At 39.7% G+C, this 27121-nt stretch overlaps 1 protein-coding gene across 4 annotated transcripts; it reads right to left on the minus strand.

The window, feature by feature from the left end:
• Positions 1–21797: 21797 nt before the first annotated feature.
• Positions 21798–26385, minus strand: fam3c (FAM3 metabolism regulating signaling molecule C). 4 transcript variants are annotated; one of them, XM_034863081.1, is made up of 10 exons: positions 26251–26385; positions 25672–25761; positions 25475–25579; positions 25160–25186; positions 24778–24901; positions 23830–23888; positions 23611–23661; positions 23442–23526; positions 23217–23343; positions 21798–22515 (listed from the first exon to the last, which is right to left on the minus strand). In XM_034863081.1, the coding sequence occupies exons 2-10, from the start codon at positions 25685–25687 to the stop codon at positions 22426–22428; spliced, it is 684 nt and encodes a 227-aa protein (XP_034718972.1). In that variant the 5' UTR covers positions 25688–25761; positions 26251–26385; the 3' UTR covers positions 21798–22425. The 4 variants fall into 4 exon arrangements, with proteins under 4 accessions (XP_034718972.1, XP_034718975.1, XP_034718976.1 ...); XM_034863084.1 differs by having other exon boundaries at positions 25672–25722; positions 26251–26357; XM_034863085.1 differs by having other exon boundaries at positions 25672–25722; positions 26236–26342.
• Between the last annotated feature and the right edge of the window lie 736 nt (positions 26386–27121).

The raw sequence follows: 27121 nt of genomic DNA on the forward strand, positions 1-27121 counted from the left end.
CATCAAGCCTAATTGCACATGGGACAGCACTTTAGAAGCAAAGAGAACAACCTTCATGGCACGATACAAACTCCATTCTCCTTGACCACAAACACATGCAAATGTGCATGAAGTAGCATACATAAATAAACATACCAGATGTATGCATGCTGGTGTGTGTGCACACAAGTGGCCACTATGTTACAGTCCATAAATCTGTTTAATGTTATGCCGTACATGTTGATGGTAGCTTTTTAGAGAGGAAACACAGGGTACTTGGGGACAAACCCCTAAGGCTTTTCTTATTTGATTGTGTGCTATATGCTAGTAGCAAACAGATTTGTAAACTGATGGAAGATAAGAAAAAAAAATGTGGCTGGTTGTTATTGGTTATTCCTTTTTAGGTTATATTTCACTTTATCCTGGGTGCTAACCAGAGTGGTCAAAAACAGTGTAGTGTAGCCACAGGGCGGGACAATGAATGCTGCCTTTCTTTTTAGTCTGCCAGGAGACATCAACCGGACCGATTGTACTACAAGGATTGGTGACATCATTCATTCTCTCAGCAGGGCAATACACACACACACACAAACACACACACAAACGCACACACACACACACACACACAAGCCCCTCCTGGGTCGCCCTCTCCATAGTCCAGTGGCTCTAAATGGAGCCTCTTACAAAGCACTGGGTCAAAAAGTCCAGTGAGTAGGGTCGGGCAGAGAACTCCATTGACCTACATCACAGACATAATCAACAATGGTCATTTCATTCAGTCTCCACAACAACTCTTACACACACACACACACACACACACACACATACACACACACACGCATACAGGCCTACTATCACTTTCCAGCAAGCATACACCACAACCTGCATCTGTCTCAGAGTCATAATAGGCAGTTTGTTGTCAGCAAGCTGTCCCGACCCCTGCAGAACTGTCTGCAGAGGCGTCACCAGTTCAATGGGCCTCTTATATCTCCAGGGAGAAACAGGGCAGTGCCAAACAAGACTGGCACAGACCGGGAACAGCGTGGGCACGTGGGAAACGCATGGGCGATCCACAGCTCGTCTCGTGATCCAACACAATACACAGTTTTTAAATGGGGAAGTTGGCAGACGGAAAACAAAACTGATAGATGAAGAGGAGCTACTTGGTCCCTTGTGACATGATGCTCTTTTAACAACAGAGAACAAAATTGTTGGATGGATGAAAAATGGAGTGACAACTCAGCACTTACCATGAGCTGAACGCAAATATTATTGTGTAAACATTTGTGTTATGACTAAACAGTTTGTATGTTAACATGAATGAATTACTGAATTGGCTTACTGGGCTCAGGCCCAGGGCCTAGTCTGGCTTTCACCTGCAAAATGTCACTTCTGAAGACACATACCAACCACAAATACATGTAAAATGAACACAAAGAAACATAAATCAACGACAAAGAGATGCAGAACAACTGCAAAGAGACATGTAATGACTGCAAATACAAATAATGACCACAAAGAGACAAAATGACCACTGTGAGACACAAAACAACCACAAAGAGACAAAAATACCATAAAGAGACACAAAACAACTACGAAGAGACATAAAACGACCACAAAGAGACACAAAACGACTACAAAGAGACACAAAATTACCACAAATGCCCCCAGACAAAATAACTACAAAAGACACAAAATTACCAAGAAGCAAATCATGATAACTACAAAGAGACACAAAATGAGCACAAAACGACTACAAAGAGACACAACATGAGCACAAAACGACTACAAAGAGACACAAAATTACTCAAAAGAGACAAAAGATGGCCCCAGAAACAATATAACTACAAAAGACACAAAATGACCACAAAGCAAAGTATAATAACTACAAAGAGACACAAAATGACCACAAAATGACCACAAGGAGACACAACACAACCGCAAAGGGACATAAAAAGACCACATAGTAAGACAAACCCACAAAGATACACAAGACAACAAAAATGAGGCAAGAGCATTGAATGTGTCTCGCTCCTGTATGTGAAAGATGGTGGGACTCATTGTCTCATAATCCATCCATGTACATGTCGCACCTAACATGTTTGCAGTGTAACGTTGCAGTGTTGAAATAGGTAAATATAGGTAAATAAATTACATATAAAAGAAAGACAAACCAAATGGAGGAGATATACAGCATATCATCTTATCATCTTCAGTCTGTATCCACACCAGCGTCACAAAATGGCCGACTGTTTGGGATGCAAATAGTTGAGTCTCATGAGGATCCACAGAGATGCTGCGAGTGAGAGATAGTATCTGCTGTGTTTGCGTGTCCTGGGGGGAGGGGGGCATGCTGTGGAACAAAACAGCCTAGGGACAGCGAGTCAGTTTGGGAAAAAACACACATTTGACAGTATCACCAAGGACTTGTCTGTAAATCAACAAAGGCACACTGATGACAGCAGATGACGTGTGGATTTGATGGCACGACTTTCAGTTTTTATCTGTCCAACTGCTCTCTGGGTATCATTACAAGTTTATCCAATAATCCCTGCACTACTGAAGACCAAGTGTGTGTGAATGTGTGTACAGAATGAGTGCAAAAGGTAAAGGTGTATAATACATGGATCATGTATTTGTGTGTGTGTGTGTGTGTTTGTGTGTGTGTGTGAGTGTGGCTGATAAGCGTAAACAGCCCACTCCGGCTGCAGCATTGGCCTACGCTGATTACATCTCCTTTGCCTTGTCCAAAACCAAATCAGTCTTGCCCCTTCTTGCTGCGACACAAACACACACACACGTAAACACACAGATTAAACACTCGAGCAGCTCCCTGCACAGGCATGTGATACATAAACACTTTAAACAGAGCAGATCTGAACCAGTTCAAACTTCCCCTTAGGGCCGTACTGTCAACAAACAGGCCATTTTGCACATGCAAATTTAAACCCCAGAGGTAGTCAGATGGAAATTTCGGACAATGATGAACTCATACTTTCCTGTGCTCCTGTATGCAAATGAAAGGCTTCATGTGATCGAGTTGTCAGGGGATTTATAATTACAGGGATAAGGAGCTGCGCTAAAGAGATGTAATGAGCCGTGCAGCCTGGTAGGTCCTCTGACTGGAGAGCTAGATGCTAAACGCCTCTTGTGGATCTTGGTTCAGTGTACGTGTGTGTGTGTGTGTGTGTGTGTGTGTGTGTGTGTGTGTGTGTGTGTGTATAGATATGCCCGCCTCTGTATATCCTGTGTAGAGATGCTTATGGGAGTGCTAATTTGAGTGTTATCATGTCCGTTCACATTCACCAACTGTCTCACAGACGTGAAAAACGTTACTTGGATCAGTGAGATGTGCGTTTCATGCGCTGGCTTCAACATGACAACACAGAAAACAACCTGGAGCCTGTAGAGTTGTTGTTTGACAGTAAAATAAATAAGTATAAGCGATTACTCAATGCAACATAAGATGAAGGTTCATGAGAGGTTAACTAATATAAGCCTGATTAGCATGCAACCTTTTCCTCAAGGCGCAGCTTCAGTCCTAAATACCAATGCGATGGAAACAAACGGGACTCGTGCCTATACTGGAAAAGTTCATGCCATTCAAGAACAAATAAAGTGCTTAGTTCAGAAGAAGAATCATGTTGTTCTCCTGTGTAACTTATTAGTTTACTCTGCAGAAGGAAAAGCTGTAACTCTGCCAGATTTCACTCAGAACTTGCCAAAACATAGCTGCTTACCGTTTTCTCCCATGTAATAAAATCATTGTTTATGAAGCTTAAAATGTGAGACAACAAGCATCTGGTGATGACCAGTTGTAAGTATGGATTCTTCCAATGCATCTACCACTGTGGCTACCTGACTTTTCAGCCTTTAGAGCCATAAAAAGCTCACCAGCAATGTATCGGTCATGTAGTCCTGCCGAATCACATGAAACTACAGAAACTGGTGGTTTATGTTGTTTGTGGTCCACATGTGAGTTGACCCAAATTCAGCTGAGACAGATGACAGACATGAAGAAACACAGGAGCTCATTCACCCCGCTCACAGCCACTTGTGATTTGGCCTTATAACATCTGTTGCGAACTGACCGACCTTTGCACTGCAAGACAAATCCGCAGAATGCTGCGTGTTACTGTTTGGCTGCCAAAAACATTTTCCCATCACATGAGTTCACTAGACTGAAAAAAACTTGAAACAAAAAAAATGAAAAGAATGCGAGTTTACGTCCACAAATAAAAGCACTATTTTGTGATTGTGTGGGCACCGTGAAAAATTAACCGATGCTACAAATCCATTACGCCTTTTCTGTTTCCCGTTTTTTGTTTCATCATCAGTCTCTCTCAACTCCCCTCTTCTTTTTATAAATGTATTTAGACCACAAACCATGGAGGGATTACTGAAACACAAATGAAAGAGGAAACCAGTTCTGTTTTGACTGCGTCACTGGCAGCAGACAGAAACAGTAAAAATAACTGGGCCAAGGCAGTTTTTAAGGCGTTTGAAAGAAAAAAAGTGCATATTTTGATAAGTATGCAATATCCCTCTCACACTTTAGATAGGCTCTGCAAGTGCCTCCTCGAGGGCCTCTTAGAGATGAGCAATGGCCGCAGGGGGCCTCGGAATTTGCCTCACAGTCAGTGACTTTTACATGAGCAGTCATTTGGAAAATCGGCCCCTTAGATGGGACCATGCTATGTCTGTTAACTACACTGTCAATCTGACCACTAATTACAGAGATGGGGTTAATGTACAGAGCGAGGTAAAAAGGCGAAGAGAGTTAAAAATAGAGGAAGACAAAAGACTTTAAACAAACCAGCGGCTTTTAAGGGGACATTAGGCAGTTGTGTCTATCCTTTTTGACTTAGTCAGTAAGTTGTGTGCTATTCCACTAGTGATTGAGCGTCATTACTTTCTGCGATGGTTATTTTTAGGGAACTGCTACACAAAGATTAGAGAAAAGTTAGAAAGAAGAATGTCATTTTTCTTCTTTTGTTTAGAAGTCTTTTGTCCATCATCTCACAGCCATGTCTTGTCCCTTTGGTGTCGAAGGGTCCCCAAAGCTCTGTTGGTCATTTTCTAATAATCGTTAACTAAAGTTTTGAATAATATATGCAATGACTGCTAATTATTCAAGAATGTTCTTTTGAAGTTTGGCTTAATTGTCTAAATATCTAATTAGAAAGAAACGTCAAACTAATTTTTCATATGCTGCCCTATGTTGTTGTTTTTATGGTATTGCTTTGTGATATTTAATTTGTATTAATCAATGATTTACTGTAAGATGTGGTCTTGTGTTGTATTATGTAGCTATGGGAGGAAGTTAATAAAATAGATAATGAATGTTCAAAGGCTACTGCATTGATGTGGTTTTGTATCATGCATGTTGTTCAGAAAAGAAAGAAAACATGAGATTTGTTTTGTCTGTCTCATTTAACTGACTAAATAAAGGCTAAATTAAATGAAAGAAAGACAAGATTACCAGGAGTAAGAAAATTGTCTACTTCTTCTTGCACGTCAACGTCAAGGCTCCAGACATTTCCGAGGCCAGCCAGGAGTGGGGGTGTTTCTGAGTCCTCCAAATGTCACGCGGCCTTCGCCTCCGCAGATTACACGTAAACACTTGTTGATTCAGACTAATATAGAAAAGTAGGCCATGCTTATGTTTTTAAGCATTCACCGGTTGAAAAACATTTGTTTTGAGAGATAATCCAGCATTTGATTTCATAAATTGAGGAATTTAAAAATGATCTTTGAGACAAATACTTCTGTCTTCTAATTGTATGTTTAAGGTTCTTGGCACAAGGAACCATGGGTGCTCAAGCTTTATGACACCTTGCTTCATGCCACAAATAAGGACATGTTGAAACAAGAGACTGAACTGATACGCACAGAATTAATTGCACCTACTTGCAAAGCACATGCACACATACTAGAAATCACACTTGCAAATGGCGACGTGAGCCAGCATGAGCCATTATCTGATTTGAGATATTCAGATCAGCTCTCTTGGCTCGCACCACATATGTCAAAAATTGTACTTGTGATCAATCTCCGCTACTCTTTACTTGTACTTGACAATCAGCTCCATAATGCCCTCCACCAACACCCAACCCGTCCCCCCCCACCCCATCCCTCCAATCTCAATAATAACCTGATTTCATACAGACACAGCGTAAACACAATTTACACATCCTCACCTTGCTGCAAGGACACTTTCTGTATTGCACCAAAGGTTTTACATTCATTAGAATACAGAACAACTCATAGCTTAACATCTTTGGTTATGAAAGCAGTGGAAATGTGATCCTATGAGAACAGTGTGTCAGTCAAACGTATTGTCTATGATCGGGTGGGTTGTGTATTTCTCTGCGACACAATAACTAATGGATTATATTTGCACGTGTCCCCTGAAGATAATATTCATGACCAAAATAGATGAACCCAGGAGGCTTTTTCAGGGGGATGGGAAAAAGCTTTTGAATAATGTGTTGCATGCAAAATACTGCATATTTTTCATGAGATCATGCATCAATATGAGGACAGAGTGGATTTTTTCTTTTAGATCAGCAGTCTATTGAATGTTGATATCTAATAAGTTACCCCGTTTGATTTAAAAGTAAACCCTTAGTGTCACTAATATCGTAGTTAAAAAAATAAATTCTGTGATTTAATTTTCTACTGGCTATTAATAATGGAAAAACACCTCACAGTGAATATCTTGACATAGCACCAACATGAACATGGAAAATCTACAAAAGCCTGGTGTTTTTCTGCTGACTTTTGGGATTTCAAAATTCAGATCAATGTGCACGGACTGACAATGTTGAAACCCAGAGCCAGACCTTTTCTTTGAAGCCTTATTTTGGCCTGCAAGGGTAACCGTCCATGTACTGGGACTTAGAGTTGTGGCACAGTCATTTGTAGCCAGTGTTTGTCGTTTTCCTCATCTGTGCCAAGGTAAACATCCAGGCTGTCCATTGCTTCCTACGAATAAATTTCCACGCTGCTTCTTCCACAATTTAAATGTTACATTCAGAAGTCTTACAATGCATCTTTTCTTTATTTATTTTGGTGTCCTGAGTGATGCGTATCTATTGTGCTATTGATGTCCAAAATGAAAGATGGCGTGAGTCATTTTTTAACCATTTCACTCTTTTTAATACAAAAATGCATAGTTAACTGGCATGCCGGCTTACTAGCTTGTTACATGCAGGAGTAAAGACAGAATTATACTGTCCACATCCGCAAGTGTCCCGCGAGGGCCCAGGTGTTGTAAATGTAAATGTTGTTGCGCTACAAGAGGTGGCGTAGCGATCTACTGAGCATATGTGGCAAACATCCTCCAAGCGCATAGTATATCAGAACTAGAATGCGTCCGTGGTGTCCATAGCTGTCCATAGTAGTAATACCAAGGCTATGTGTCTCCATTCCACAGCACCAATGTTTCCAAAGAGCTGATGGAGCACTAATGGGAAAAGGAAAATTAATTCTAAAACACATTTTGTAATTTTTTTTTCTTTAGCTGTGGCCCTATCTTTCACCTAACAAGAGGCAGAGCTGTTGCTGTGAGCTGAATCCGAAAAAAAACACAAACCTCAAAGACATTCAGCATTGTATTTTAAAGTCTACAAAGAGTGAAGAAACTAGAAAAACTAAGTAACAACACTGAGTTCACTCCATTAAAGAGGCAGCGCCTGGTGTGTTATAGTAGGCAGGGAGGAGGAAGATAGATAACAGGGGACGTTTTGGGAAAGGCAACGGAGGAAAAAGCAGACATCACCCATTACCTAATTACTATTACTCTTACTGACTCTGGAGTTAATGAACGAAAGGGTACGAGAGCATTTTCATTACAGGCAGCAAATAAGAATAGTAGCTGGATGAGAAAAAGATGGGATGAGATGGGAAAAGAAGATAAAAAGCAGTATATAAACAACAAGCAAAAGCCATTATTTCTTGTTGAAAGTGCCCTTTTTACATATTGGTTTAACAAAACAGAAAAAATGTCACTGTTTCTTCCTTTATTTCTTCCGATATTTTGTATTGTCTCACACATTCAATCTATTGTATGTGCATTGAAGTGTGACTGCTCGTGTTTAGACTTAAGACTCAGATCAAACAGTGAGAATAAGCCACCTGGAGTTTTCCACATCTCGCACAATACAAACACACTTTCCAGCAGGCCAGGCAATTTTCCTTAACCAAATTACATATTGTTTGTTCTGCTAACATGATGGCTGGGACCCAACCCCACCTGTTATACAAGGTAGGAGGTGGAGGTGTGTGGGACGTGGGTAGAGAAAAAGCAAACACAACCTGCCGAACCTGATGATCTACCTAGCAGCATGTTAGATTTTGTCATATAATGCTGCTTCTCAAAAGGACGTGCACGTGGATTATGAAGTGGTGATTATGAATGACTTTGTGAGAGAGGTGTTCACTGTTTTGAGAAGTGTCACAGGAATAAAAGAATGTGATCAGCAAAAGCAGCTGGATGTCCAGTAGGCCTTTCCAAATCTATAGCAGACACACAGTTGCCACAGCTGTGATAGCAGTGAGGGTTTCAAATAATGTGTGTGTGTTGAGTGAGTGACAGAGGAGCTGTGTTTAAGACTCCTGGATGAGCCTAAGTAGCCTGATAGCACAGGCGTATCACTTTGGAAATGGAAACATGGGTCGGACAGAGCTGATAAACAAACAGCACCTTGTTATCCGAACTGCAGACAATTAAGGGGACAGAATTAGAAACCACTCTCAGCCAGGTCAAAGGTAGAGATCACTGATGGCAGTGCCACAGCTGCTCATCCACTGCCATTTGTTCAACACCTTTTTATAGTAATTCTGGTCTTTAGAGGGTCACCTTCTTTGGTATGACAATTCCAATGATACAATTGGCTTGTTATGTTGTGACGCACTACAGTAGGAGCAAAAAAAGGTGTTTTTACTGAAAATTATGTTGACAGGAAAAGAAAGCAAAAGCAATTGACAAAGAAAATAACAACTTGATCATCGGATAGCTTTTCAGAGGTATACAAATGAAAATTATTTTTATTTTTTGTTCCCCAATGCAACCATGTCCCCTAGAAATTAAATTTATGTAGTACTACTTTCCAACAGCAAATCCATTTTGTGTGTTTTCTATCAACATGATAAGAAAGTGTTTTTTTAATTAATATGGGTTGGCAGTAGCTCAGTCTGTAGGGAGTTGGGTTGGGAACCAGAGGGTCGTCGGTTCAAGCATGTGTGTATTTCAGGCCTGTGTGTAGTGACAAACAGAGTGTAAATTGTAATTTCCCCACTGGTGATAAATAAAAGTACAAATTATGTCTGGCAAGAAACCTGTCTTTTCTTGCAACAATATCCAATCGTAGCAATATAACTGTAAATACAATGATTTAACATTGCACTCGTATAATATTGTTAGACAAAAGATTTACAGTTTTTATGTTTTTTTAAGTATAAAGATCAATGAATGAGAACAAGAGATATTATAGTTTTCATTCCAACCATTTGTGTTCCTTACCAAGACCTGGCTCATACATTACCCACAATGCAATTCCACTGCTGACGTTTTAGTCTGCGATTTGGGTTATTGTATTAGCAGCAAATGTAGACTTGAGTTGCTAGCATAACTGCCTAAACCAATTGGTAGTCTGTAAATATAATTTCTAGGGGTCGAGTCACATTTTCCTTTGCATCCTATTGTGTTCTTTTCTGTTGTCTTCTGTTTATGAGTTGCTCCTGTGAAGTCTGCTGTAATGTTGGGAGCCAGGATATGAGGGTAGTATGAGCTCCTGCTGAGGTAGCTGAACCTGGACTTTTTATTTGGCATGTATAGACTCCATTCCTGATATGAGGCTCCTATAAATGAGGTCCTGTAAATTCTTTACTGTTCTTGTACACGTTGAGAAACATCTACTCAAAGACTGAAACACAAACACAAAACCACAACCAAATATCCAAATGTAGTAGCCAAAGTGCTGGTACAGGCACAGACTGAGATGTGTTTATGATCCTAGTGGAGCCTTTCCCCTCTCTGCAGGGTCTATGTCAACAGTTGCAAAACACAAGTCAATAGTTTCTCTATAAACAAGGGAGGAGCACCTACTGTCTAACTACACAGGTCATAGGTCATAGCTTACTTTCTAACAGTTAAATTGGACACGGTTGGCAGCAAAACATTGTTTATTAGCTCTGTGGCACTGTCAGGAACGTGTTTATTTATTTTTGAACTAATCAAGATGGGTGATTACACCTGCAGAGCCCAACGTTTCTGATTAAGTGCTCAAGAGCAAGGTGTTGGACCACAAAGTCTACAACAGCAAAATAGGAATGCTTATGGATGTTTGTGATGTGATTAAGATGTTTCACATGGCCTCATGCACTAATGCTAATCACCACAACCATAGTGTACTAATGTTTGTAATTAGGCAAACAGGGATTATATGTCTTGTTCAAGTGGATTTTAAGATTACTTACTGAAGGACAGGAGATAATTACACTTTCTTCCCCCACATCTTTTCAGCTTATCCTGGAATTCTAGCCCCCCCTTTAACCTTTAGGCTTCAGCCGCTTCGTCATGACAGAGGAATACTGTTATGAGCGTTTTCAGGCTTGTGCAAATAAACAACAACAATGAACTTCTCTTTCTCTAAGGCAAGGGGAGCTGGAAAGTTAAAAATAGGAATATAGGGGAAGTGTGCAAACTGCAACCAAGAAAGCAGACTTTGCAAAACGTTAGGAAAACACTCTTACATAAGGAGTTTATCCCTGTCAAACATTAAAAACATCTGCATCTTCCCTACATGACAGAAGTGGATTTCATGGTTTAAAGCGAGTAGATATCATCAATACAAAAGACCCAGGAATGTACTGTAGCATATACTGTCCACAAGTGGAAGTACCATATGTACAATTCCACATGCCAATTGTCTTAAATTGATAAAGTGGTCTTCTAAGACGAGGGCAATAAGATATGATTTTAAACTGCCAGACCTAGTTAGGTGAAGGCTTGTTATCTCTATGATTAAATGCCCCTCTAAGTAACAGTCCTGAGTAATGGAGATGTGTTCCTTTGTTGCTTTGTACAATTAATGTGTATACACTGTGTGCACCCATGCGACATGCTAGTGTGCAAATGTGTGTGCGTCTCATTCTTACCCGTGTCATCCATCCATCCCTGGTGAACTGTGTATGCCATTAAAGGATGGCAAGACTCCAGCCATTAGCGTAACAGGAGAACACCAATGAGAATCTCAGAGACTGACCACACACATGCATGTATGTGCTGCAGACAGTACTAAGTATGAAGAGGGGATCTACAACACAATCTAGGGTACACACAAAATCTACTGGAAACCATTATCACTGTTCTCTTCACAGCAGTTAAGTGGGCAGTTAGTTATTTTGTACGTGTGTGTGTGTGTGTGTGTGTGTGTGTGTGTGAGAGAGAGAGTGTATGAATGCCTGACTGTTTAAGTGAGAAAAAACAAAGGGGATACAATTATGACAGCAGCAAGCATCCACCCTTGCAGCTCACTTTCTTTGGCAGGAAGTGAAACCAAGAGAAGAGGAGAGAAGAGCAGCAACTGTATTGTTTTCACCCCACAGTCACCCACACAAAAAGTGGAAGTCTACTTGTTTTTGCTGCTGCTTTTTCCGACCAAAGAAGACAGCGCTCACAGCCAGCCACACCACTTCCAGTAAGCTATAATCATCACCAAACTGACGCAGATCACTGGAGGAGGGAGAGAGTGGGAGATACAGCAGCGAGGGTTTCAAACAATGGCTGAGAAAATTATAGGCTTGATATTGAGGTCACGTAATAAAGGCAAATAGAGCCTAAAGGAGTTGATTCTATGGCTCACAAAACGTTCCCCGGGCCTAGCCAATAGAGACAGAGAGACGGTTTGTCCATGGCTGCTGTTATCCTTTTGCACAATATGTGTCTTTGGTAATTACATTCACCATTGAAAAACACTTGAACGGTTTGAAAAGACAGGGCAGAGAAAAAACAAGTTATCTGTCTCTGTTGTGCTCTTGTAAGGAAATTGCTGTTGATTAAATCAGGAACATGATGAACAATTTCTTGCAGGCATGACAAGAACGGGCAGCGGGCCATATATGGACAGCTTTGGGCCAAATGGTGTTTTGTTTCCATGCGGCTCGAGTAACATGGGACGCCATTTGCAGCGAGGGGCAGAGATCAGAGATGTTATGAAAAATGATCTGAGAGGGCTTGTGTTGGCTCTGAAATAAAACACATATGGCTCTTTGACGGAGGATATACACAGGCAATCATGCAGACAATGAAACCTAAACACATAATGTAGCCGTACAATTAAAGATCAAAAACATAAACACACCCACAGAATCCCATATGCACACTTAATGCAACACATTTGGAACCAGTTTGACGCAACCCCGGTCATCCATCCAATCACCACGTTTGTGTGTGTGTGTGTGTGTGTGTGTGTGTGTGTGTGTGTGTGTGTGTGTGTGTGTGTGTGTTTTCTCAATGATCTTATCAATCCTGTTAACTACCCTCCTCCCTCTGGCACACATTCTGACACACATTACAACTAATTGTTGTTATGCTAGAGCAAGCGTTGGGGCCACTATCACCAGGTATTTCTGGATTCCTATTGGTTACCTGAGGAAGTTCAATGACCGCCGCACCCACTGTTACTGCATAACATCTGACGGATGACTTAGAGTGAACTTAGTTGCAATGACTACCTTAATACAGTTTTTATAAAAGATATGTATTTGTAATACATCTTCACCTGGAACATACAGTGTGGAAAATAAGTAATGGAACACCCTGCTGTTTTGCAAGTTCTCCCACTTAGAAACCATGAAGGGGTCTGAAATTGTCATGGTAGGTGCTTGTCCAGTGTGAGAGACATAATCTATAAAAAAAAAAAAAAAATCCAGAAATCGCAATGTATGATATTTTTTTACTATTTATTTGCATGATACAGCTGCAAATAAGTATTTGAACACCTGTCTATCAGCTACAATTCTGACCCTCAAAGACCTGTTAGTCTGCCTTCAAAATATCCACCTCCACTCCATTTATTATCCTAAATTAGATGCACCTGTTTGAGGTTGTTAGCTGCATGAAGACACCTGTCCACCCCATACAATCAGTAAGAATCCAACTGCCATTTAATGTGATTTTACTTTCCAAAACGAAGCATGCAGAAATTTCTTTATCTGTGAGTATTTTTGCTTGCATGTTGGACACTAACACCAACTTATTCAAGTACAACAACTCTAGGAGGTGTGACGCTCTGTTGACAGTCAAAGGCCCTCAGGGTTGAGAACAGCTTGAAGTTATTTTTACCAATATTCCCCTGGGAGTGTGAGGTAACACAACTCTCATAGGATCTAATGTGTGGTTCAGTGTGTGTGTGTGTATATGTGTGTGTTTGGGCATACCATGAGGTGTAGGTGCACGTTGAACCCACACACCTGCATCCTTTTTATGGAGGAAAAACACACAGGAGACAGCCCCGCATTTGTAGAGTGGGGGAAGCTGTGAAATCCCCTGCAACATAAACATTTGGCTTGGCAGGATCTCAAAGCGTGCACACACAAATGGTAAAGCAACATGGCTGCCATTAGCGGACTTTGTTTGCTCAGTCTGCTCTCAACTCTAAGGTCTTTTCTAGTCAAAACAGTTCTTGTATGGGAACCATTTTATTTCGTGTTAGAAAATTGTTTTAAGAAAATGAAACCACCATGGCAGCAACACCACATTAAATACATACATATCACACACAATATACCACAGCATATAACAGCAGATGTATTACAGTCTATATTTTAACACATGAGAACATTCAGAGGGCAGAAAGAGAATCAAAATTTCTTAAGAGTGGTCTCACATAGCCACATGCTGTTTCTTACAACACCTTGTAACACCTTGCATAATAACATGATCCGTGTGCCTCCACCCATATGAAATATAGCAGAGAATTAGAAGAAAATATCAGCTTCTATGTCACTCTGAGAAGACAGGGCAGTGGTACCAAAAGAGAAAATCCTTGCAGCATGCTGATCAGCATGAATCACATTGCATTAACTCGAGGCTCTCATATTCTGGTTCTTATGCCCTGTGAGTTTTGTAACCTTTATGATGTTAAATGTACATTGTGTCTGAAGTTATGAATTCAAAATAGTTTCTTGTGGACCTCAGATACAGAACAGATAAAGATGGTCACAAGGTGTGATTTACTGCGCATTATTCCAGGAGTTACACTGTAAAAGAAAACCATGTCAAAAGCACTGCAGTACAGCGAGATTTCACAATTTTACAATCCCACAGCCAACATGAGTCTATATGGTTATGATAGAAATCTGCTCTTTACTGTAGAAAACAAGTTCAAATTCAGTGTAAAACTCTCTTGTATCTGTCTTGTAACTGAATGTTTGTCTGTCTAACATTTTAACGTTTACAACTATTCATGTTTTAATGAAAATCTGTAAAAGGTTTCTCTTTTGGTAGTTCAAACTTAGCAATGTTAACTGTAAAAGGGTACATAACTCAATATTCTGATTATAATGTTTGTAAGATGCTGCAAAAGGGGCAATGGACAAAATATTCCCGGAAACAACTACTGTATGGATGATCGCTCTTGCTCCACGAGTGGACATCATCTAACACATAACCTATACAGTGAAACCACAAAACATGACTGACACGGGGTAAAGGACCCCACCCTTGTATGGGGGCTCCCCTGCACACATCAGTCCACATGTTTCTGAGGTTGCGTGCAAGATTGCTGGTGCAGAAACTGGTTCAAAGTTGTACAATATCCAGTTTGGTGTTTTCATCATAAGGACTCATTAAATCCACTGGCTCTCATCTTTGGTTGAGCAGTTTTCCATTCTTGTTATTTCCTGTTCCAATCACTACAGTAGACTGTTTATGAGGCGAGTTGGTAATTCTGCCATTCTTCCTTGAGAGAATCTAACAATTCCACCCAAAGCCCACTGCAATTTTGCTTGAAAGGTTTGCTCTATCTACACCCTTATTTCCCCTGTGTTTTGTGTTAATGATTGTTTAATTCACAGATAAGCTATGCTAATTTAGTTTGGTGATTGTTTGGTTTTAGTGCTGTTATTTATGTGTTCTTGTGCTTAGAAAATACACAAAAATATAATGCCATAAAAAGGCAAGGGTTGGCCTTGCTAATTTGTGAGAGAAATGCATTTCTTGGCTTCAAACGCACCAAGAGTACACTGTGTTGACATGAGCTCATTAGAATGACATTCAAGCTGCTCAGAGTAGTGCTGTTCATAATTCTGCATCCATTTTTGTGGTGTGCTGTTCTTTAGTGTGTGTTTAGAAGTGAAGGGCATGCAAGATGCAAATTGATGCAATGAAATTCACGAGGTGGCTGTATTTACGGGGAAAAGGCTGCACTGGCTTGCCAGAAGATTATAGTGTGATTTTCTGCTCTCTCAACACCGGCTAGCATAGTTATGGCTGTTTGAGTAAGCATGTAATTATTCTGATACTTATGCCACATACAGTCCATACAGTGGATAACACTTGTCAAAGTTATTGATTTGGGGACCAGAACAGTCAGACCAGAATAGACTCTCACATCCTACACACATCTACTCGAATGGGGTTGTTTGCAGGGGAAAAAAGTCATCTAGCTGTTCTTGGTGAAGTTAATCTCTAATACTTTCCTTCTTAGCCTCGAGAATAAGCAAACGAAATGAATGCATATCATTAATGCAGCCCCTTAATACATGTGATGAAAGCAAGATAATCAAAGTGCACTGATGCCCTAAAGCATTACTCTAGGAAGGAATCACAGGCTACGAGGTGATCGTGCTCAATCAGGGAAAGATGAGGAGTGTGTTGTCAAGACTGTAGACACACTGTTGCATAATGAATGAAGCAGACGTTGTGGTCATGGGAGTGAAAGTCCATCAGCCACATTAACAATACTACTCCAGACAGCTTTTATATGCCATAACGTCTGAATGCATGGCTTGAGTAAATGCTGTAGATATAAAAAACAACAAGTCACAAATCAGAATCAAATTTTTTGGCCCAGTATACTTACTGTACATACACAAGGAATTTGACTTTGGTAGGTGTTAACTCTCTATACATTCAACAAATAGAAATGTAGTAGTAAACATATACAAATACTTTATCATAGAGACATTATAGGCAAAAATCAAACAAACACAAGCTTTGCCCTACAACTAAAAGTCAAACACTACCAAATGGACAGACAACTAGCTTCATATGTACATACACTCAAAAGACTATGGCAGTAATTTAGAAGCATGATGTTTTAAATATCAATACCTCTACTCTTATGCATCTATTCTCTAATCCATCTACTCTTCAATCAATCAATCAGTCAATACATTTCTCACATGAAATCACAAAAATACAATTTCAGTGAAATGTAATCTGTCAGCTCATTCACGTGTATCTAATAAAGTCAGACAAATGATTGTTTTCCACGCGGCATCGGTGGATTTTTGTTTGTTTTGTTTATTGATTGTATTACCCGGACAAGAATTGTATCTAAAAAAGTTTTATTTTGTTCAATTACCCTTTAACACTTCAAAAAACATGAAGTAGAAAACTGCTTGAATACTATACAGCTTTTTAAAAACAGTTAGTATTTCTGTACTTTGCTTCTATACAGTAAGGCAAAGCTATTGCTGTTGCATTGCCACAAATGTACAACAAAGTACAACAAAACTGCAGCTTCCTCTATTGCAGGAACATAGTTAAGTATACATAAAAAATACCAGTTTAAGGGGGGCAGTTGATCCAATTGGAGTATTTTTCACCAGCAGTGATCTAATCCACCTTGACTTCTTGGACCCTGAGCTGAAAGTAACAAAGTCAGAATGACGACTGTGAAGGAGACCTTTGGGGGGTTGTGTCTGTTTTTGTGTATGAATCATGTTAGCCATTAGTGAGGGTAAAAGATAAGTGCTATTTCATGCGTAGCATGCAATTGGGTAAAAACTTGATTAGGTTTTTGACTTTTGAATTAGAGAATTGACCTTCAGAGAAACAATGCCATGCAAACTAGTTTTTCTGTCTGATTCTTTGCGCAAATCGTTCCATCAAGTCAATTCAGTCTGATTGTGTGTGTCTATTTAGTAATACTGTGGGAAAAGATGAAAAGATCCATGTGATCAGGTATTGATCCATTTAAGTGCCTGCGGCCTGTGTGATATGTGCCTGTCTGAGCTGAGGTCAGCAGGAAGTTCCCACAGACCCACTGAGTCTAAGCACAGCTGCATGAGTGTGTGTGTGTGTGTGTGTTTTGAGGAGGCAATTATAGGATTGGAGGTGTGGCAGAAAACAATGGCAGTGAGGTCATTGCTATTGAATTGAATCACCTTTTCAGCTGATTCAACGCCGTGATGCTTCTTCCCATGGCACCATGGGGATTTATGTCGTTTAAAGTTTCCATTTTAATCCATTCACTCTCCTTAATCTTTACTCTACTACTACTACTAATATGGAAGATTTATTATTACCCTCGCTGCTCTAAGTCCATATCATATGAGACTTTTTGTTGTAACAATCTTTTAGCTCAGCCTCTGGTTACCCACAGCTAATGCAATAGCCTGGAGTCCTGGCTCCTTCCACTGTACCAGTGACTTAAACACAACCCTTGCTAGTCTAAAGGATTCAGTTGCACCTCTTTCTACCAAAACAAGACGGTCAGCTTGCTCTCTGCGCTGCCAATGCAGCATATTTCTCTCAACTTAATCAGTAACAATACACGCAATCCTAGATTTCTTTGTGACATTATCTCAAAAGCAAACTGTCGTCTGTTGGCTGCTCCCCCTTTCATGGCTCATGATTTTTTTCAATTTCTTTTTTGTGTGCAGAAAAAAAGATACGATTAAACACAGAATGACTTCCTCGTCTCCAGCTACTCCTGCAGAATTGGCAGTGCTATATTCACATGTTGATTCCCAGATGGTCTCAGTTCTCACACATGTATCTCTCTTGAAATGGTAACTAAGCTGCTACTGGACTAGCTGTCACTTACGAGACTACCCCCCAACCCCCCCATAGCAGCTAAATCTTTTTTAAAGACGTCTGGTCATTACTGGGAGCAAGCTATCCTACATTGCTGAATATTGTGAATGTATCACAACTGGCATTGTCCCCACTATCTTTAACTTTTGATTTCAAAACGATTTGGAATTGGATTTTTCTAATTTTAAGGAGCTCCAAGGGTCTAAGGATAGAGACTGTGTGTTAATTGTAAAGCTCCTTGAAGCTAATTTGTCGCATTGGGCTGTATGAATAAACGTCTGACTGGACTTGACTTGAGTTTGGGGGTTGTGGGACCTGAGAGAAACAGATGTGGGAAAGGTTTTGAGGGAGACAGGGGGGTTAACGGGCAGAGGGCTGGGTTTCGGGGTTCAGTATCGGATAAGAGAGAGATTAGGGGAGTGGCAGCGGCCTACAGACACCATGGGAACTCCCAAGCAACTGGGCTTAGGCTGGGACAGCAGTAGCTCTGATCCATCACGGAAGAAAAAGCATAAAGTAAATGTTGACGTGTTAAATCTGTGGACTTCACCTTTAAAGTGTACAACAACATAAGAAGCTATAATGTGTCCTCCTCTCTCAATGTCTGGAGTCAGAAAGCTGCTGTGTGCTCAGTGCTGCCACTGCTGGCCAGAAAGTATATTGCAAAAACACTCATGCAGGAGCACAGACTGTTGCAGTATCACCTCAACTGCCACCAGTGACCATGATATGCCTGTTTCTATGTCTCTGAGAGACACGACAGAGACAGATAAAGTGCTTCTTTGGGGTTAGGGTTGAGTGGGAGTCTGTCGGTGTGTGTGCATTTTGGTCTGTGGTCAGACGTGGTCAGCAGTGGGGGCAACAGTGTTTGCTTTACAGTCACTGTTAGAGATTATGAGGTTGGGATGTGCATGTCATTAGGCCATGAGTGTGTTTTAGTCACAGGATTAGGGCGATAAAGTTAATAGGAAATGCATGCCCACGGTAAGTTGAGGAGAGGAGTTGTTGTGAAGCCTGTTTTAGAGCAAAGAGAAGCATTAGAGTGGCTTGGTCAGGGGGTAAAAGGGCAGAGGTGAGGGGTCAGAGGCCACACCGAGGCGAACGGGAATAAGAAAGTTGAGCTGCTGAGAAGTCCTTTGAGAGGCAAGCACTTTTGTTTAGTGGGCAGATTCATTTTGGGAAGCAAGCAGAGGGGGGGAACAAAAATAACTTGTTCTATACAACAAAAATCACCCTCCTTTACTGTCTTGGTGAGAGCACGTTATCCTCCCGCATTCATACAGCTTTGCCTTCAGGTTCCCACGGGGTGTCTCATCATTCAGAGGTTTATGAGATGGGAGATATTCTATGTTCATACATAATGCATCATATAGCGTGTCTTATATAAGACGAGCTGGAGACGATAAACTCCCACACCTCATCTCTCAGCGTGGAAACATGGGAGCTCAGAGGAGGTTCAGCCTACACGAACACTGACAAACATACACTTTGGAAGGCCTCACAAGCACGAACCTCCCAAACAATAACATCACTTCATTTGCGAGACCCACATGCAAGAATCTATAATGTGAAGCCTAAACAATATATGCACTGGAACAGCTGCCAAATAAATGCTCTCCCTTACATAAACACACAGGGATATAAAATGTCGTGCAGAGGGCTCAGAAGAGATCAGGGGGAGAGCACTGCAATGTTGTTTTCATTTAGTGGGAATATGTTGAGCTCAGTGTTGAGGGGAACTCAGAAGGTCACTCCAAAACCTTGAAATGAGTCATGTAACCATACGCAAGAGTGGATTTGTACATTAATGTGTGACTATAAGTATAAGATTGTTAAAGTACATGTCAGAGTTGTCGGACTACTGTATCACGTGAGTGCACAGATAAGTAGAAACAGTAATGCTATGTTAATATATTTTCAGTAGGACGGAAAACTATCATAACAACATGTGAGGTTGATGCGAAGGTCGTGTTCATCCTGATGGAGTATATTACAGCAAAGAAAAAGTCAAATGTACAAACAGGGGCCTCACGTTCACTCTCTCCGTGCACAGCATGTGTTTTTAAATCATTTTTCTCATGTCTGGGATATAAATTATGGATTATGCAGATATCAAATGTTACTTTAGATGAAATTCTTACTCAAAATAGGGAAACACACTTATAGGCTGATTAAGGGCTGATTTTACAGTCGTGAGATGGTTTAAATACTGCTAATAAAATCTCCTACAGAGCACAAACAGGTGTTTATGTTGTTGACTATGTATGCAGACTTTAATAAGAAGACATCTTCAGCCATCTGCACTACTGAAACAACATGAATACGTCACATACTGCATTACAAACCACAGGACACACATTTAAATGAGGCAGTAGCGCCCTCTGCTTGTCAACATAAAGACAGCAAATCTTAAACATCACATATTGCAACAAAACATTACTTTCTTGCACAATATGACAGCATAGAGTGAAATTAGGAGAAAGGAAGCAATGAGATTTTTTCTTTTGAAGAGTATTAAAACAAACACAGCTGAGAGGGTATATGATAAATGAAGGAAAATGGTGCTGTGAGACATGTCTTCAAAGGTTGCCAGTTACACTTATTGTAAGTTTACTGAAGATATAAAATGTAAAAATTAAAAAGACATACTTTTAACTTGAACATTGTGTAGCACACAATGAATCAGACGTATATCTGCCTACTACAGCACAGGTGTCTAACATTAGGTTGATTGCCAATTAGCAGTATGTGTCAGCCAGGCAGTTCTACCAACCATGGTTCCATAAATTTCCAGCATACTGTGAAGGCTTATGGTTGAGAGTGTGTCCATGAGTGTGCGTTTCAATCTGGTAAGATGTAGTCAGCAATGGGCGTAATAGTGTTTGCTCTACAGTCACTGTGAGAGATTATGAGGTTATCTGGGCATGTTTGTGTGTTTTAGTCACAGAAGTAGGGTGACAAAGTTAACAGGAAATGCATTTACATGAAGAAGGCTCATAGTAAAATGAATTTGTTTTGAAGCAAACAGAAGCATTAAGGGGTAGCTTGCAAACATCAGTACATGTTAGGTCTGTGCAATTAATCAAAACGTAAATGTGATTATATTTTTTTCCCCATTATCAAGCCGCCCTAACAGGTGTGTAATATTAGTTTGATTGCCAATGAGCAGAATGTGTCGGCAAGAAGGATGTGGTTCTAAAAACCTTAAAATGCCGCTTATCAGTGTTTTGTGGTATTCTGTTTTCCCACAAACTTAGAACATCCCGCAATGGCATGTTTACATTGTTCTACTTTCACTTTTAGGTAAAGAAAAATGGATACGTTTAATGAAATTGAGTCACCCACTTAGTTTTTACCTTGCAGAATTGCATCGTAAATTACTGCTTTTAAAAAAGGACTTCAGTAGAAACTGAACTGAAAATAAGACAAAGTCACAGCTGGTTAGCAGAAATAGCATTACAAAAACGTATGATTGGCTATCACAATACAATGAGTGCATATTAGTGGTTTCCTTTCTAGTCAACCACATAAACACCTGTTAGAAGTGAAAAAGAAAACTAACTTCTTTGGTTGTAAAAATGCAAAATGACTGTGGTCACATTTAACACCTAGGTCCATACTGAATGTTCAGTATGCACAGTGACGTTCAGTTGATCCACAGCTGGTAACTGTTCAGAGTATGATGAATACTGTACAGTATAATGCATTTAAAAAAAAAAAATCATACCAGTACAACTCTTTTTAGCACAAAGGAATAACTACTGCAAGAAATAAAACACTTTCAATCCACTTACACCTTACTAACAATATCATTTATTTTAAGAAATTCTCATTATTACAATGCTCATTAAATAAGGATCTTTGAAACTGTGCCCTAAAAACAAATATTTACAAATTTCACAGTGAATTTGGTACATTTGGTTATAATTTTATGACAAGAAGCATCTTCAAACCCTGTTAATACAAATGTTTTTTTTTAAATAAACTCTGAAAGAAAAAAGGAATCATAAAGTCATGTTGGTTTAAAAACCAGGAATTTGATCATGAGATTAAGGCAGGGAGCAAGTAATAGCCTCCAAAGAATCTGAGCTGTGACATCCATTCCCATCAGCAACAGTGCAATAATGTAACGTTCTATCATTGCTAAGTCTGTGGGACTCACCAATGGAAAGCGTCATAGCATGCCAATAATGAAAGGTAAGTCCCCTTTAGTCAGTGTACTCTACTACTTCCAAACAAGTATCTACATAATGGTATCCAAACTGAAGAAGTGAGAGAGAAAAGGTCCAAGGTTCACTTTCCTGCTCAGGGCACAATGAGCTCTCTTTTCTCTTCTCTTTTCTTCTAATATCTTCTGGAGAGATTTAGTTCTGGTAGGTAAAATAACAAACTTCTCAGTCCTGCCTCTGAGGCACACAGCCTTCCATCTCCAACACCTCGGGCCATCCCTCAAATTTATTGGTGTCTGCACTGTTCTTTATATGCTGAGGAGATAAACATAAAATACAAACACACACACACACGTAGAGAGAGAGAGAGAGAGAGAGAGAGTGTTTATCACATAGCCTGCATTGGCCCAATCCCAAAGTGAGCCCTGAGGACTAAACACTCAAAGACTTAATTGATCTCAGGTGCTAAGTGAGTGAGTGTGTGCGGCCACTTGGGCTCAGCCAGAAGGAGGTGGTTCTGTGAATTATAAGTGTTCCGTGGCTTAAAGATTACACTTTTTGTCCTCATCCGCAGTAATTCCATTATTGCCAGAAGAATGGGATGTAAATCAACTCAGCCGCCTACAATGTTTTAACACAGAGTGGTTGACTGTCTGAATTCCCGACTATAAGACCCAATCACAAGACACCTTTTTAAACCCCTTTCCCTTATAGTATAGTATAGTATAGTATAGTATAGTATAGTATAGTATAGTATCGAGGACAATCATATGCAGAGTGATTGAATAAAAAACACTTGTTTTAAATTGCAGGAAATCTTAAAGTAAATTTGATGGGGAGCTCTTTATTTCAGATATTGGGTCAACATTAATGTTTTATATTTTATTTTAGGGAACAACATTTTTCCTTCCATTTAAATATTAAGGACTAGGCTACTGTTGTTGCTGTTGCTTACAAACTGTGTAATACTTTAAGAGCGTACGTAGATGTAATCATGTCGCTGTCGGTCATGTTACCTGCTCAAATGGACTCTTGGTCTTGATGCCTCTACCTCCGACAAAGATCCAGTTATCGCGGAAGCCCAAATTACTGACAGCTGAGCTACCCAGATCAGCAATTAGCTTCCTGGCTTCATCATTGAGTCTACAGAACAAAGGAGACAGATATGATTTCATGGCCACACGTGCTGCGACACAGCCACTATTAGAGATAACTAAAGCAATTTGTGTGTGTGTGTGTACTTTGTTGAGGGATCATCAAATGAGGCCATCATCACAACTGTCCCTTCCTCGATTTCCTTCAGGAATTTAATAAAGGGATCCACATCTACACAAGGTTGCACATGGTTAGCATAATGTATCCGTATGTAGGTATCAAATGTCTAAAATAGAGATTCTGAAATATACTCACCTCCTGCCCACATATCAAAAAACTCGGTCTTGACAGCATCTCCTGTTCTCCCTGTGGGGGAGAAATATCCAATTTAAAACCACTTTGAATCTAACGTTAAATCAATCATCGTTGCACTTTGACTGTAACACTGCTGTACAGTATTGTAGCGTTATCAGCAGTGGTCTGCCTATTTATCAAATTGAGTTCAAGGTGTGGAACCCGAGCTGGTAACGTTACCATCAACCAGGGCAATGTTGATTCCTCTCCCAACGTTGTTCTTCACACCGCTCATTAGTCTAAAACAAAGGAGGACAAAGGGAATAGAGCAGCACATATGGATATTTTCACGTGTACGTCTTAATGACTCAAGGTAGAGCCGGGCAATATATCAATATTATATCGATATTGTGATATGAGACTAGACATTGTCTTATTTTGGATATCATAATATCGCAATGTGGCATAATAGTTGTCTTTTCCTGGTTTTAAAGGCTGAGTTAAAGTAATGTCATTTTCTGAACTTGCCAGACTGTTGTAACTGTTCTATTACTTGCCTTTACCCATTAAGTCATTATATCCACATTACTGATTATTTATCAAAAATCTGTGTAATTTCTTTTTGAAAGCACCAATAGTCAAAACTACAAAATGTTTGCGGTATTGACATAGAGGTATTTGGCAAAAAATATTGTGATGATTAAATTTCTCCATATCTCCCAGCCATAACTAACGATTTAATCCATGAAATATTAAAAAATGTCTTGTTTTGTCTGACCAACAGTCCACAACCCAGATATTCAATTTAGTTTTTAAAAACAGAGAAAGCAGTAAATCCTTAAAATGTCGCTTAATAAATGATGTTTTTTTTTTAAATACATGATTAATCCTCTGTCGACTGACTCATCAATAAATTGATTTCAGCACTACAATCTGCATTTTAACCACAGAAGGCTGCTGTAGTTGTTAAACTGAAGCTGACTGCTGCTATATGACTGTCTTGATTAGTAACTATGACAACCATGCATTTGTGAAGACTACAAAAATGAGACATACGGTTTTAAAGAGTTTTGTTTCTTCTATTTAAAGCTAATGGTTTCTGTTGCCCCCATGAGAAATTCTAAGTAATGACAAGAAACATGTCGCCGCATCAACATGTTAAAGGTTTTAAGATGTCATCTCACTTACAATTTGTCCTCCAGACAGATTCTGGGCCCCACCACACTGGCCGCTCCACTCGTCATCTTGAAGGCAAAGTGTCCAACTGGACATGACTTGGACAGCCCACACTTGTACCTGACTGGCTTTGTTGCTGTGAAGAGAGAAAACTTTATTTACACAACAAGAAGCAGGTAGCACCCAGTATTGAGTTACATGTGGTCCGATTACATTAGCCTATCCACAAACAGGTACAGAACAAAAAGCAATAAACTTGACCTAAAGGAATTCTTGTGTTAACTGGTATAGAAAGATAATTTTTTTTTTTTTAAAGGGAGAAAATGTGTCAATGGTATCAGTCGTTGAGAAAAGACAAAGCAAAAAAATGAAATAATAGTTTAAGCACACTTACAGACTTCATTCACTGGCATAGATCTTGCTGAAAAGCAAAAAAAGTAGATGTAAATCACGAGAGTAACATCAGACACGTCAATGGTAGTCATTTAAATGCAGTTATTTAGGTAAAATCACTTCCTTGAACACTAGTGTAACCCTAAACCTAAGGCAGAAATGAAGCACATTTGGTTCCTGAAATGCAAACAGTATCTACATAGGAATACGTGTCATTGTTCCTTTACAACTGATACTCGACCACTCCCTTTATGCAGCTGCTTAAAGCCAATACTTGACGTTGTGAGGAGTTTTATTTTGCAAGAATGTTACTCACAAATCACTCTGCTCAGTTTGAAGTCCGGGTTGATTTCTAGCAGCTGAAAAGCCAGAAAGACAGCTAAGAGGAATGCAAAGATGAGCGTTGCAAACTTTAAAACACCTGCAAAAATAAGAGATAGGATATTAGCTGGGTGTAATAACGTTACTATTGTGTATAACGTTACTGTATATGTTAAAAGGTGACACACTTACCGCCAGCCCTGACCATCTTAGCCTCCAGCCAGTTTTTCCACAACTAACAACCCGTGGTGTTAAAACTATTTGTCAATTTTAACGATTTATCTGTGAAGAAAGAGAGGGGGGTTGCATAAAGGCAGTAGAGTGACGTTAACTTTAGATAGCTGACGACAGTACGCTGGCTGCTAGCTAATAGTTCAAATAATATGGCTAATGCCACAGAAAGATAGTTCCGTATATTGAAGTCACTTTAGCTTATCTGAATAAGTAATTACCATGCACTAGATATGTTGTTACGCACTTTATCAACGTTAGCTGGCTAGTTGACTGTTTCCTACTGTAACGTTAGCTAAGTAGCTACATAGCAAGGAAGCTAGCTACATTTTGAAAAGCTAACTAGCGTGAACGGTTTAGCATTTAAGTTAAAACTGACGTTACGATGACTCCTCTGCTGTGTAACTTTCTTATCTCTGCCTACGTTTGCTATCTGAAACCGAAAGAACTCAATCGGAATTCAATTGTAGCTAATATTAATTTGGATGTAACGTTTAAAAGTAGATTTTGGATGAATGCTCACACCTTGCTTAACGTTACCTGTTCAATTGCCACGGTAAAAACGACACCTTTGGTCTGGTTTCCAAAACCCTCCACTAAAAACATTCGCGTAATGACAGCTGAGCAGAGATGGTTGAAGGGCGTAGAGACGGAAGGATGCTCCACTCTGTCGAAAAAAACAAAGACGAACAAGCAGGCAGACCTGTACAGTGGGATTTAATTTCTAATCTAATCTAATCTTATCTTTACATGAAATATCAAATTCCCACTGACCAGATCCTTAATACAATTACAATATAGCAAAAATAAACAAAAACAACACATTGTTTTAAGTTATTGATGTAGTTTGTTATTGCATTTGCACATGACATATGTCACCAAAGAATGTAATATATCTATACTGAATGAAGAAGCTAATTATAAAAACACAACCACATTTTCTTGACTAATACATATGGTGAATTTTCTTTATTTAGTATCTCTTGAATTGACAGACTTATTATACATGTGTGGTTCTTAAAACAATGATCCCTTTATGTGTGAAGCACATTGAAAAGTATTTTATCCACATTGTGAGTTAGCATGTGAGATTTGATAATTGCAAGATTGCAAATTGCAACATTGGGAACTCAAGATCAAGTCTCGCAAATTCAACATTAGATAGCCTATCTATAGTTGTGTTATGGTTATTGTTTAGCAATAGTTTTACTTCTACTTCGTCCATGGAAAATCACGGTTTTGATATAAGAATGGAATAAATAGTGATCTCGGTGGCTAAATATTGCATGCCCAGCCCAGGCCTAGTTTCTAAGCCATCTCGCTGCATTTTTCTTTCACTCTGTCAGAGTTGGCAGGTTTTACACGAGTGAGACATCCAGTTACTGACTTATCTTTGTTTGCATTACAGACA

The sequence above is a fragment of the Etheostoma cragini genome, chromosome 23 (genome assembly GCF_013103735.1).
Source record: "Etheostoma cragini isolate CJK2018 chromosome 23, CSU_Ecrag_1.0, whole genome shotgun sequence".
Taxonomy (NCBI): domain Eukaryota; kingdom Metazoa; phylum Chordata; class Actinopteri; order Perciformes; family Percidae; genus Etheostoma; species Etheostoma cragini.